The 14,672-nt window shown below is 42.1% G+C and overlaps 1 protein-coding gene across 1 annotated transcript in view; it reads left to right on the top strand.

The window, feature by feature from the left end:
- slc16a12b (solute carrier family 16 member 12b) overlaps positions 1-13,855 on the top strand; it is a 31,680-nt gene extending 17,825 nt beyond the window's left edge. The window contains exons 4-6 of the mRNA XM_078565253.1: positions 5,431-6,055; positions 11,453-11,712; positions 12,873-13,855. Of these exons, the coding sequence (XP_078421379.1) occupies positions 5,431-6,055; positions 11,453-11,712; positions 12,873-13,069 (1,082 nt within the window). The 3' untranslated portion in view covers positions 13,070-13,855. The remainder of the gene's footprint in view (positions 1-5,430; positions 6,056-11,452; positions 11,713-12,872) is intronic.
- Positions 13,856-14,672: the final 817 nt, after the last annotated feature.

Below are 14,672 nucleotides of genomic sequence, written 5' to 3'. Positions count from 1 at the left end.
CTACAAATACACAGAGCATGGACTCCTTGAGACCACAGAAAATACAGGCAGCCTGGAAATCTGTGATCCAACTTAATCTTCTATTGCACGGTACTGCTGTATGCAACATCCCCAATGGTAAAGGGGGGATACCCATGTAGAGAGCCTCCCAATGGGGGCCACAGCCACCTCCAGACAGTAGAACGGAATGCCATGACAGGTCTGGATGGCCGACGAAGGCGAGAAATTATAGGGTGCATTGGGTGGGAAGGTACAAAAGGGATTACCTGTCTCATTATTAGCCACTGAGGGTTAAGTGGGCCAATATCCTCGAGAGTGCATAGATCGGGGAAAAGAGTTTGCCTGCATTTAAAGCCAGAATGATCATCACAGAAGTAACAATCCACATGAACATGGAATAAAGAATGCATGAAAATGCAACATACCTCATTCAGGAATAATGTCTGTGCCCCTATCTCCTCTCTAGCCATCACATTGTGAGAAACAGGGCGTGTGCCATGACCGTTACATCTGATACCATGACATGCCCGAACAATTCTCAACAATTATGAACAGTACCAGAAAACAAATTATTTTGTACATTTTTAATCAATTCAGATCGAAATTGAAAAACAACCTGTGTCACCTTAGTGTTCATATTTTGTTCAATTTTTGTTTTCTTCCACTACGTCCAGGTGCAACCCCAACATCAGCAGCTGAGGTTAAAACACTGCTCAGTATCATGCCCCATTGCCTTAGATGACAGTGGTGGCTGTCCTCTGGTGGCGTGAGGCCTTGAGGGCTTAAGCCTAGTGAGGGTCCCCTGCGCTCATGTAGGGGAGTCCCGCTCGGCCTTATGGAATCATTGATGGAAGGGATGAGAAACCATCGCTAACCCTGGGGTTGTCCTGAGATGCAGGCCCCAGGGCAGCTGGCATATGCTCTACCTCCATCTGGGTGCAGGATGGCATGTTCCTGTCTCCCTTAGAAGAAGGGGCTCTTGGAGAGAGGTCCAGAGACCTCATCCCCCTCTTGCTTAGCCACTGAGCCCATGGCTAGAGCAATGGAATGCAGGGCAGAGATCATGGAGATTGAATGCCTGACCTGGCTCTCTTCTGGCAATGTTGCTCATTTGCACATATACATCATTGATCGCCACACAGGGAGACTCCTGCTGAAGATGTACAACTGGCACTTAGCCTTTCGGATTTCAGCAGGCCATTGATCCATTTCCTGCACTGGACCCAGGAATTGCTTCTCCAAAGCAGTGTCTTCTTTGTGTCTCAAAAAGCAGCTGTCCCTTTTCAATAAGATACTGTGAAAAGGTGTTAATACTGTCATCCCATTTCATTGGGTTTCTGTTCGAGATTTTCTCTCCATGGCAACCAGATCAGATGGGCATGTGTCTGAGTTTCTGATTTGCATTAAGTTAAAGGAGACATTTTAAAACATAACCGTCATGTAAAAGACAAGCATTCATAACAATGACAAAACTGACTCTGTATTTTTGGATGATGTCACTGAGGGACAGCATGTAGCTAAGAAATAGGAGGGGTCCAAGGATAGAAGCTTGGGGGACACCAGCATTAGCAGAGCAGGAGTGGAAAGAGAAACCATTGGAGTTGATTCTCTGGCTACAATTAGATAGATAAGAATGGAACCAGACAAATGCAGTCTCACTCAGCTGGATGACAGTGGAGAGGCATTGGATAAGGATGGTGTGATCCACTATGTCAAAGGCTACAGACAGGGCAAGAAGGACGAGGAGGGAGAATTTAACTTTGTTACAGTCACACAAGATATCACATGTGACTTTGGTAAGAGCTGCTTTGGTACTGTGGCTGGGGCAGAAATCTGATTGGAAGGATTCAAGCAGCCTGGATTTGGGAACAAGTTGAAGAATTTTGGAGAGGAAAGCGAGGTTGGAGATGGGACAATAATTTAACTGACCTTGGCCTCCTCAACCAGTGAAAATAGTTTCTCCCTGTATATCCTTCCTGTTTCCTTATATTGTGATAACTTTGATCAAAACTTAACTTCCTAAATTCCAGGAAATGCAACTGTAGTTTGTGTAATCCTTCATAATATAACCCTTGGAGTTCAGGCGTCACTCTGGTAAATCTAGGCTGCACTCCTTCCACAGTCAATAAACATTCCCTTCCTAAGGATTAGTGCTCAGAATTGCTCACAGTCTTCCAGGCGTGGCCTAAACAGCATTTTGTGTAGATGTAGCATGACTTCTATCCCTTTGTATTCTAGTCTCTAGATATGGAGGCCAGCATTCTATTAGCCTCTCTGATTATTTTCTCTACCTGTTCATGATATTTTAATGATTTATCAACCTGGACTCCCCCACCCCCCGCCACCACTACAGATCTTTTAAGAAAGGGAGTAGCTTAAAGTGAGCGTGAAACCCTTGAAGGATGCGTCTGGAGAATTGATAACGGGGATCAGGGAAATGGCAGATAATTTTAAACCAATATTTTGCATCAGTTTTCACGGTGGAGGACACTATAAACATCCCAAAGATATCAGATAAACAAGGAGTTAATGGTAGGAAAGATCTTGTAACAGTCTCTATCACAAGAGACAAAGTATTTGACAAACTAATGGGACTAAAGATAGACAAGTCGCCACGACCTGATGGCCTGCATCCAAGGGTTTTAAAGGAAGTGGCTGCAGAGATAGTGGTTGAAATATTCCAGAACTCACTGAATACCAGGAAGAGCCCCAGCGGATTGGAAAACCGCTAATGTGATGCCCCTGTTCAAGAAGGGAGGAAGACAAAAAGCAGGAAACTATAGGTCAATAAGCATAACACCTGTCATTGGGAACATGCTAGAGTCCATTATTAAGGAAGAAATAGCAGGCTATTTAGAAAAGCTTAACACAATCAAACAGAGTCAACATGGTTTTGTGAAAGGGAATTCATGTTTGACAAATTTGCTAGCGTTCTTTGAGGATATAACAAGCGGAATTGATAAAGGGGAACCGGTAGATGTAGTGTATTTGGATTTCCAGATGGCATTCGATAAGGTGCCACATAAAAGGTTATTGAACAAGATAGGAGCTCATGGTATTGGAGGTAATGTATTAGCATGGATTGAGGATTGATTTACGCAGAAGACAGAGAGTCAGGATTAATGGGTCTTTTTCAGGTTGGAAAGATGTAGCTAGTGTAGTGCCACAAGGATCAGTCCTAGGACCTCAATTATTTACTATCTATATTAATGACTTGGAGGAGGGCGTAGAGTATAATGTATCCAAATGTGCTGACGATACAAAAATAGGTGGGAGAGTATGTTGTGATGAGGACATAAGGAATCTGCAAGGGGATGTAGGTAGGTTGAATGAGTAGGCAAAAACTTGGCAGATGGAGTTTAATGTAGTAAAGTGTGAGATCATGTACTTTGGTAGGAAGAATCAAAAGGCAGACTATTATTTAAATAGAGAGAGGCTCCAAAAAAGTGCAGCATAAAGGGATCTGGGTGTTCTTGTGCATGAAACACAAAAAGTTAGCATGCAGGTGCAGCAAGTAATTAAGAAGGCAAATGGAATTTTGGCCTGTATTGTTAGGGGGTTGGAGTTTAAAAATAGAGAAGTCTTGTTACAACATACAGGATGTTGGTGAGGCCGTACCTGGAGTACTGTGTACAGTTTTGGTCCCCGTATTTAAGAAAGTATATACTGGCATTGGAGGCAGTTCAAAAGAGATTCACTAGGCTGATTCCTGGGATGAAAGGATTGACTTACCAAGAACGGCTAAACAGGTTAGGCCTTTATTCATTAGAGTTTAGAAGAATGATGGGTGATCTTATTGAAACGTACAAGGTTCTGAGGGGGCTTGACAAGTTAGATGTTGAGAAGATGTTTCCACTAGTGGGCGAATCTCAAACTAGGGAACATAGCTACAGAATAAGGGGACACTCATTTAAAACTGAGATGCAAAGGAATTTCTTCTCTCAGAGGGTAGTGAACGTCTGGAATTCTGTTCCCTAGAGAGTTGTGGACCTAGATCACTGAAAGTATTTAAAGAGGAGGTAGATAGATTTTTGAAATATTGGAGAGTTGACGGCTATGAAGAGCTGGCACAAAAGAGGAGTTGAGGCCTGAGACACACCAGCCATTATCTTATTGAATGGTGGGGCAGGCTTGAGGGGCCAACTAGCCTACTCCTGCTGCAATTTTTTATGTTCTTATGTCCCACTGTTTCTAGCTTTTCACCACTTTTGGTGCAAAGTGGATGACGTCTCATTTGCCTGCATTGAAATCTTGAACTAGGGGACGTAGTTACAGAATAAGGGGACACTCATTTAAAACTGAGATGCAAAGGAATTTTTGCTCTCAGAGGGTAGTGAATGTCTGGAATTCTGTTCCCCAGAGTTGTGGAGGCTAGATCACTGAAAGTATTTAAAGAGGAGATGGGTTTTGAAATATTGGTGAGTTGAGGGCTATTCATCTAGCCCTCAGGTACAATCCTGAAATCCTTTGTAAAAGAGCTATCCAATTAGTAATGTTTGCTTTATCTAAGCCCCACTATGTTGCTCATGTTTACATTTCAAAGCCGACATGGGATGGCTCCACACATGGGTAAAGAAAAGAATTGAAAGGAGGGCTCGTGCTACCATGGTGGCCTCAATGCTGCCAGACCCCTGGTTTCCCCATCCCCAACACAGGTTTTAATCCCTGGAAGAGAATTTATAACTCCCACTATTTTATTCAGTAAGTAAAAGCAGTGAGTGCTTTGTGAGTTTACACAGAATAGGGCTGGGTGAAAAAAAAGCAATTATTGAGATAAATGCTGCTGTAAAAATCATTGACATGCCAAGGAACTTGTCTACCATGTGCCACTGGTGTGCAGCAGTAAGATCCTGAATTGACATGGACTGCAGCAGTTCAAGTAAGCAGCTCACCACCACCTTCTCCAGAGTAATTAGGGATGGGCAATAAGTGCTAGCCTAGCCAGCAATGCCCATATCCCATGAATGGAAAAAAAAATGACTACGCATGCGCAGTCTTTGTTTTGTTGGACTATTTCACTCATCTCATAATATTGATGGACAAACCAACTAGCAGACCCCCTGAAGTTTCTTGTGGACCTCTATGTGATCGGGGACCTCTATATGAGAACCCTCCTTTGGACTACTGGTGGTAGAAAGCGGAAAGCGGAAACAACTGGATACAGTGTATGTATTTGTAAATTATAAAGTAATTGAGTGTTTAATTGTGTTCAGGTGGTGGGCATTAACTGGGGATTCACTTGTGCTTCTCTATATAGAAGCAAACTGAAACTGTGGTTGTTGAGTTAGAAGGTACAGGTTTCTGATGTGTATCTCTGTAAATAAAACCTATAAAGTGTGTCCAGATTAGGCTGTAACTTTATGTTGTATCTCCTAGCTTTCTGGAGTAAAACATACCTCATAATAAAAAAATAATTGTTTTCTATTGCAGGTTGCGGATATGCTTTAGCTTATTCTCCAGCCATATCAATTGTGGGAAAGTACTTCTGTAAGAGGAAAGCTGTGGCATATGGGTTGGCCATGTCAGGAAGTGGAATTGGAACTTTTGTTTTAGCCCCAGTGGTTCAGCTGCTGATTGAACAGTACTCTTGGCGTGGGGCATTACTGATCCTCGGAGGCCTTGTAGCTAATATTTGTGTCTGTGGTGCTTTGCTGCGGCCCCTCCCTCTTATAGAGGATCTGTCCAGTTCCACCATTAGTAATAATGCAAGCAGAAAAAATTCTGAGGAATGCAGCTATAAACCACAATGTGATGACTTTCAACTGCCCAGCCCTTCTGCAGATTCAAGTTTCATCAGCAAAGAGAGTGCCAACAAGCAACCCTGTAGCTGCTGTCCATCGTATAAAGAATATGCCTTCCTCCTGACGCCAGACTTCCTTGTATTTGCTGCATCACTGCTGTTCTTAGCCTATGGCTGCAACACTCCTTTTGTACACCTTGTACCGTATGCGGTAAGCGCTGGGGTCAGCCAACAACAAGCAGCCTTCTTAATGTCAATACTAGGCATCATAGACATTATTGGCAACATTTCATTTGGCTGGCTAACAGACAGAAGGTAAGGATAAAAAAGTTTTGGATGTTATTCTGCACTAAAATTAAAGGAACTCGTAGGCTAGAGGATAAATTGCAGCATTGGTGGCACCAAGATTGTTGTCAGTGGTATGAAGAGTCAGGTGTCTCAGCCCCAGAACCCAATGATGCCGGCAGCATTTTCTGCTCAATTTATACTGACTTTGTGGTGTAATTTCTCTGGATTAGTTTCGGAAATCTCTTCTGTCATTTCCCCACCACTTCCAGAATTTATCGCTATGGACATAATGTACACCAGCTCCGTGGGTGAGCACATTATAATACCATACAAGGGCAGAAATCAGCCATCTGATTCCCACTACTTCTGCCGTTCTGAAGAATTTCTGCCTCCGTAGGAAGGATTGCGTTGAATTTTTAATTTACATCTTGAACCCATTAACTCTAAGCCACTAATGTACTAAAAATATTATTAATGGTGTACTTTATATACTTTAATAATTCATCTCATACCATTGGCCCATTTAGCCCTATTTGTCTCTTTTTGTAACCATTCTCTCAATTATTATTTTCTATTTGGCCTATCTTTTTGATACCATGTTTTACTAATTAACACCTTTGACTAGTATATGTCCTTCATTCTTTGCAGTTTCCACTGTTTATCATCAAGATGTAAACTTTATAAAGACTGGATCTTAGTGGACTTAAATATACCCCTGAGGGCCATTTCTCCAAGCTCATCAAAAATGTATTGATATGAATACATTAATAGGTATCGGCAATGTCAACAGCATCAGACGAGAGAGTATGTGCACAACGCTAGAAGAATAGAGAGAGAGAGAGTAGAATGAGCTTTATTGTGCGCCTGGGAATGCTAAATGATGTCATTGGACGCTAGGAATAAAAGACTTCCGTTCCTTAGTATAGATGCCAGTTAATCCTAGATAAACCAAAGAGTTTCAAAACATTTTGTGAATCTCCCATATAAATGGCTGGAGAAGGATAATGATTCTCTGTGAAAATGGATTAATCTTCCTCTGCACACTTCCTTTGGGCAATTGTCTGTGCTGGGAACCATCTGAAAATGTGATTTAAATCTGTGTTACACAAATAGTTACGCAGAAAAAGCTAGAAGAATTGAAACCTCTTCTAACCTCTGGGTAACTATTGTGAAGACCCAGACTGACCTCCCCCCACCCCCCCCACCCCACCCAGGGGACTCCCCCCACACCCCTGAACCCCCAAGGGACTCCCCCAACCCGACCCCCTTCCCACCGCTGCAAGCCCGACCCAAACCAGCCCAAACCCCCTCGGACCGACCCGACCTGACCCTCTCCCCAACCTCTGACCCATCCCCATCCGAGGTCCGCCATCCCCCCACCGTGGTCCAAATCCCTCCCTCCCCACCCCCCAATTACGGCACAAACAGGCCATTTGGCCCAACCAGTCTATACAGGCATTAATGCTCCACTCAAGGCTCCTCCATTTTTCATCATCTAAATCTATCATCATTATCAATGTTTCCCTACTCCCTCATAGGATTGTGTAGCTTCTCCTTAAATGCATCCATACTATCGCTTCAACCACTCCCTGTGATAGCGAGTTCCACATTCTCACCACTCTTTGGGTAAAGACATTTCTCCTGAATTCCCTATTGGATTTCTTGGTGACTATTTTATACTGATGGTGTCTAGTCTTCCCCACAAGGGGAAACATTCTTCTCTGATCAGCTCTAAGAAAACCTTTCATCATTTTGAAAACCTCTATTAGGCCGCCCCTCAATCTTCTTTTCAAGGTTTCATCAGAACTGATTTTTATACTTGCTCAATAACTGTTGTCTAAAACAGTTCCACTAAAGTTGAAGTGTTTGTTGCTTCTAAACTGATAAGGTGTGTAATAGTAGCCCTGGATATAAAGTGGCATGGCAATACCTGACACCACAATAACTTTATATAAAGATCACAATCACAAGCAATGGGAGCAGGAGTAGGCCATTTGGCCCATTAAGCCTGCTCCACCATCCAATAAGATCATGGCAGAACTCATTGTGGCCTCAACTCCATTTTCCTGCCTGCCCTCCACAACTCTTGACTCGTTTGTGGATCAAAGACCTATCTAACTCAGCCTTGAATATATTCAATGACCAAGCCTCCACTGATGTCTGGGAACAAAACGCCATAGGCTAACGACCCTTTGAGAGAGAAAAAGCCTCCTTATCTCCATCTTAAATGGGAGACCTCTTATTTTTAAACTGTGCCCCCTAGTTCTAGACTCCCCATGAAGGTAAACATTCTCACAGCATTTACCCTGTCAAGTCCTCTCAGAATCTTATGTGTTTCAGTAAGGTCGCCTCTCATTCTCCTGAACTCCAATCACATAGGATCAACGTTTCCTCACAAGACAGCCCCTTCAAGCAATCAGCCAAGTGAACCTTCTCTGAACTGCTTCCAACGCAGATATATCCCTCCGTAAGTGAGGAGACCAAAACTGTTCAAGATACTCTAGGTGTGGTCTCACCAATGCCCTGTACAGTTGCAGCAATACTCCCCTACTTTTATACCCCACCCCCTTACAAAAAAAGCCCAACATTCAATTTTCTTAATCACTCAGTTACAAACCCATTTTTAAGTATTTTATAGCAGAATTTTTCTTTTATTCTAGTGCAATGTACATGTTTATTTTAAAATTAGAATTTATTTTAAAATTAAAACTTTCAGTAAAATTTTATGGCTTTCTAGTTCCGTATTTTTTTTGGAATAATTTGGTATTTTAAGGTACATGAAATTAAAATATTTAAAATGAAAGCATTACACCTTACTGCAGAAGTCTTAACTCATGGATTAATGCAACCTTCTTCAGTTCTGTGCCCAAAGGCAGGCCTAACTCACAGCACCACAACCTCCACTTTGGATAGGGCAAAGAGGCAGGTCCCGAATCCACCCTAGACAGAACGGAGATCAAACCCTGTGGCATTGGCACCAATCTGATCCACACCAGCCGTCCAGCCAACTGAGCCAACCAACCCCCAAAGAGTCCAAATCACTGTGGCAACATCACGTTTACATGTGTGCTGTAGTCCAGAGCTATAAATAGTAATGGCAGAAGCTCTAATTTTCTTTCTACCACATGGCTGACCAGGAATCTCTCCCACCCTTACTGCCTGTCATTGGTGTAGTCAGAAGGATTTATAAGTTGACACTCAACCTGTTTGGCCACATTATGTGTGTGCATTTCATCGCCATCAAGTCCTGGGATAGGACTTGAAACTGGAGCTTCTGCCTTACTGGTAGGGACATCACCACCATGCCACAAGACCTCCTGCAAGCGAATGATATCATCCTAAAATACTGACTAAATACTAAAAAAAAAATCATTTACTAATACTTTTCATGCTGCCCCAAAAGGCTACAAAATTAATTATTTTTGATTCACAGTTACTAATGTAGACAAACACGGGCAACCATTTTGTGAACCTTAAGAGCCCATAAAACAGCAATGACTAGTTTAGCCTTTTTGGAGCTGTTGGATAAAGGGTAAATGTTGAATAGGACACAGGAACAACTACTTTGCTTTTCAAAAGAGTGTCATGGGATCTTTCGCATTCACTTGACAAGGCAGTTGTGACCTCTATAGCATCTCATCTGAGATAGCACTTTGGACAATGCAACAGTCCCTCATTGCTGCACTGAGATGTCAGCCCATATTATGTGCTCAAGTCCCCCAATTCATACAGTCAACTTCCACCTCCTCCTGAAGATTCACAAACATGAACACACCAGTATACACCACACCCTCAATGTGTCTCTTCCCCCCCCCCCCCCCCACCCACCTTAAACCAATTTATATTTCTCCCTTGTTGAAACTATGCTGCAGTTCTGCCGAAGGGCCATGAAGGCTCGAAACGTTAACTGATTTCTTCTCCGCCGATGCTGCCAGACTTGCTGAGTTTTTCCAGGTAATTCTGTTTTTGTTTTGGATTTCCAGCATCCGCAGTAGCTTTTAGCTTTTTGTTTTTACACCAGTATACCCATTGTTTCAGCTTGCCCTTGCCCACAGAACTTATTTTGTTCTATCTTGACTCTATATTTTTTCCACTTGTGCACTCTCTTCCCACTTACATTTGTGACTCTTCCACTATCCTTAATCACTTTAACAGAGTCCAATTTTTGACCCTAACCATCTCTATTTCATTCTGGATGTCTGATCCCTTTAAATCTCCATGAATCTATACAAACTTCTGGACTTAATATTGATTTCAAGAAATTCTAACCTCTGCCTCCATTTTTTTGAAAAGCAGGTCCCGGTAATGATTCTGCCTTTGCCATTATCAGCTCTTCCAGATCCATCTTTTTCTTTGCCCCATCATCTCTAATGCCATTGAATCTCTTCCTGCCTTCCACCTCATCAGAGACCTTTGTTCCTCCTTCCTCGTGCCTTACCCTGCCTCCATTTTCCCCAACTACCACCCTCCTCCCCTACCCCAAAAGGGTCAGCTGTCACTTGTTCTATGTTCTTTCACAGAGTGCTGACCCTTATTCTGTTATTAACACATTCTGCTTTCTTACCTTTATGCCATTATCAGCTCCTTTTTTAGTCTTCGCCTTCACCATTAACACTCCCTTTGTCTTGTGTCCATGATATCTTTGCCCATCTCTCCTTAGCCCCCACCTTTCATGGACCTACTACCCTGCTTTACCCTGCTCCACCACTGCACACACACCGCCGCACCCCCACCCACCCTGGCCTTAAACAGTATAAAATCAATCACATTTCTACTTCTCTTTAGCTTTGAAGAAGTCATGTGGACTTGAAACGTTAACTCTGTTTCTCTCTCCACAGATGCTGTCAGACCTGCTGAGTTTTTCAAATATTTTCTGTTTTTATTTCATATTTCCAGCATCCGTAGTATTTTGCTTTTACCCTGCCTCTGTACTTGTTTAAAACCTGCTACATCTCTGTTTCCTGTTCTGATAAAAAGACATTGACCTGGAACGTTACCTTTGTTTCTGCCTCCACAACTGCTGCCTGACTCACTGAGTGTTTCTAGCATTCTCTGTTTTTATTTCAAATTAACTGATAAGCTTTAAGTCTGTGGAGAAGAATGTGAGTGTAGTTCAATCTGATTTTTATATGGCTATCATGGTTCAAAGTCTTATTTCCACATGCATGGTGTTTTATTTCATTTGAAGGGAAATTTTTTCTGTTGTTTGGAGACTTGCATCAGTCTGATTTATTGTATCTAGATTCTACCTTAATGGTCTTAATCAGTTTTAAGTAGGAAAGAATGGCCATTAATTGTGCTGCAGTTGTCCATACCGAGTGTAATGAAACATACCAGGACATTAGGAATTTACTTGTTGGCCACTTTATTTAAACTGGACATTAATATTTTTATTCTAGCAACCCTCTCTCTTTAATTCTGCAGGTGGTTGAAGAAGTACCGCAAATACTGTTACATTTTGACAATTGGGCTGGATGGTCTCTGCTCTCTGTTCATTCCCATTCTGAGATCTTTTCCACTCCTTGTTCCCTATGCAGTTCTTTATGGATACTTTGATGGGGCTTATGTTGCTCTTATCCCAGTAGTAACATCAGATATAGCAGGAAATGCTTTCCTCTCCTCTGCTCTGGGAATAGTTTACTTTATTCATGGGATACCTTATCTGATCGGACCACCAATAGCAGGTCAGTACATAATCTATTCTTCTCCGTCTTCTTGAGTTCTCTGCCCAGGGGCAAGTCCTTGGCAATTATTCATCCAACCATGGCAAAATACTGTGCCTTTTAACTACAGGTAGGGTGAGGGGGCAAGTCTACCTGAGCCAGGATGGAGATTGAACCCCATGCTGTTGCCATTAATCATCCCCACACCAGTTCCCCCCCATCCCCCCTCCACCCCCCACCACCCCACCACTGAACATAACCTAATAAGGTTTTCTTTTATTGTAAGTGTATTTTGAATTTTTCACTGGTTTGTTTTATTTAATATTTTAACATGTTTCAGCTAGTGTCAGTTAAACTGTACTCTTGCAATTGGGCAATTGGCAGCCATTGGTGGCCCCAGAGCTCTCACTTAAAGGTGCAACCGCCCAGACAAGGCTTTGTGCTGAATGCTCACCCCTTAGCAGGATGGCAGTAAATATGCTGCTGAGCTTTCAGGCCAGTCAAATGTAGGCAATGAGTAACATAGACAAAGTAGGCCAAATGGGCACCTGCCAAACCTCCATGGTTTGAGTAGTCATATAAAAAATAATAATATTACTATTAGCTTATTTGCTATTCTCTGCCCAAATATTTGACATGTGTTCCATTCAGCCCCTGTGCCTCTAACATGCAGCCCATGTTCCAGGAGAACCAAATTAATACATTCACCCGAGTCTTAACCAAACCTACCTTCATCACTTCCACGAGTAGTGTAGGATTGGCTGCAGAATTATCTTGTCAACAGTGATGGTTGTTCTGAAAGGACTAAGGGAGATTGAGTACACCTCCCAGTGTTTTTCACTCACAGTCTTTCAAAAGCCATGGCTGGCTGGGAATTTAACAGCTGACTCACTTGTGAGTGATATTCCTTATTGGTTTTAATAGTAGGGGGATTGTATTATATATCAATAAGTTATTGCTGCCAGAACTACTATCCAAATTGACTTGCACGTCCGAATTAGCTTCCACCTAAGCTTGCACCAATTATGTTGGTTAGTGTTATTGTTGGTGCCCCCACATGTTACATGTGCCATGCCCATAAGGTGTGACAGTTCTTTTGGTTGTGGGAGTGGTGTATGTTTGCAATAGGGAAGCTGCAACTAAGTACTGATTTTATTCAAAAACCCTTTTTCCCTTTGCAGGTTGGTTGGTGGATACAACAGCAAGCTATACAGCAGCTTTCCTCGTCAGTGGGTTGTCCATGATAATCAGCTCCATGTTGGTCATTTCTGCTGATTGGATAAGCAAATGCAGAAATTCAGTTGACCTTCAAACTGCCGTCATAGAGTCAGAACCTAGCACTACAACTTTTCAGACTGCATCAAATGATCCAATATAAAAACAAGAGTTCGTAGAACACTGTTACATTAAGAAAATACAGGCAAAAAAATTACTGGCACATAGAAAATTCCTCAAAACATGGAAACATTTTAAAGTAGGCAATCTTTGTACTTGAATAGCTAGTAACGATTTTGTCAAATTCTTTCAATGCCAAAGTATTTTCATATCTGTATATATAATAGTTTTAAAAAAAAACATTTTGATCTCCTTCATACATGTCACAAGTTCCTATGGACTTGCTAACTGCATCTCCACAGATCTATAACAGTACCTATTTTTCCAATAAAAAGGGCCCATGTGTGGACATGTGACTCCCATAAATTTATCAGATTTTTAAGTGATTGTATATCTGCCCAGTGTCAGTTTTAATTCTCATACCTCATGTTGACGCTGGGTCAGTTGAAATTTTTAAGACTGTGATCAACAGATTTTTGTTCGTTAAGGTTATAAAGGGATGGGTAAATAGATTTGAGGCACAGATCAGCCAAGATTTAATTAAATGGAGGAACAAGCTCGACGGCTGAATACCTACTCCTGTTTCTATGCTGAAGTTTTCTGTGGTTTGGCTTGCTATTAATCTATATGTATTTGGCTATTAAATTGCTTGTTGTGATTTACTTTTGGCAAGCACTGTAACTTCTTACATATAATGTAAGAAAAATGTAATATATACGGACTCCTGAGGCTAAGGGAGGAATCATACAAGCATGAAAAGAAAGAGATTGATCCATTTGTGTTAAGAAGGTTGGAAGTTGTTCTTGTTACAATACAAAAGGATTTATTAGAACAGATCCAAGTGCTGTCTTTTGGAATTTCTAGGAGTGGCTTTGAATTTTGAAGAGAGTTTCACTTCCAGTGTGGTCTTTTGTAATGACAGAAAAAATAAGACATCAGAATCCTAGAATGATACAGCTCAGAAGGAGGCCATTTGGCCCATCATACGTGAAGCCTGTAGAGCTATCCAATTAATCTGCAAACATTCACTCCCTCCACCACCGATGCACAGTAGCAGCAGTATGTACCACCTACAAGGTGCACTGCAGGAACTCACCAAGGCTCCTTAGGTAGCATCTTCCAAGCCCACAACCGCTACTGCCTAGAAGGACAAGGGCACCAGATTGATGGGAATACCACCACCTGGAAGTTCCTCTCCAAGCCACTCACCATCCCGACTTGGAAATATATTGCCATTCCTTCACTGTCGCTGGGTCAAAATCCTGGAACTCCCTTCCTAACAGCACTGTGGGTGTACCTACACCTCATGGACAGCAGTGGTTCAAGAAGGCAGCTCACCACCACCTTCTCAAGGGCAATTAGGGATGGGCAATAAATGCTGGCCCAGCCAGCGACGCCCGCACTTCATGAATGAATAAAAAACACATTTTTAAAATATTCCATTCCCCTTCTCCTTCTCCATTGTCCTTTATGTTTTTCTCCTTTCAGGTGTTTACCCACTTATCTTTTAAATGTTCCTATTGAATCTCTTTTCAGGCATTGCAGATCCTAACTGCCCACTGGGTAAAACAAAAATTTACTCCTGTCACCTCTGATTCTTCTGCCAACCAACTTAAATCTGTGTCCTGTGGTTTCCAATCATTCTG

This window comes from Cetorhinus maximus, chromosome 20 (genome assembly GCF_964194155.1).
Source record: "Cetorhinus maximus chromosome 20, sCetMax3.hap1.1, whole genome shotgun sequence".
In the NCBI taxonomy this organism is placed as follows: domain Eukaryota; kingdom Metazoa; phylum Chordata; class Chondrichthyes; order Lamniformes; family Cetorhinidae; genus Cetorhinus; species Cetorhinus maximus.
Note: the sequence above shows the minus strand (reverse complement) of the source record. Positions and strands in the feature narration are given on the sequence as shown.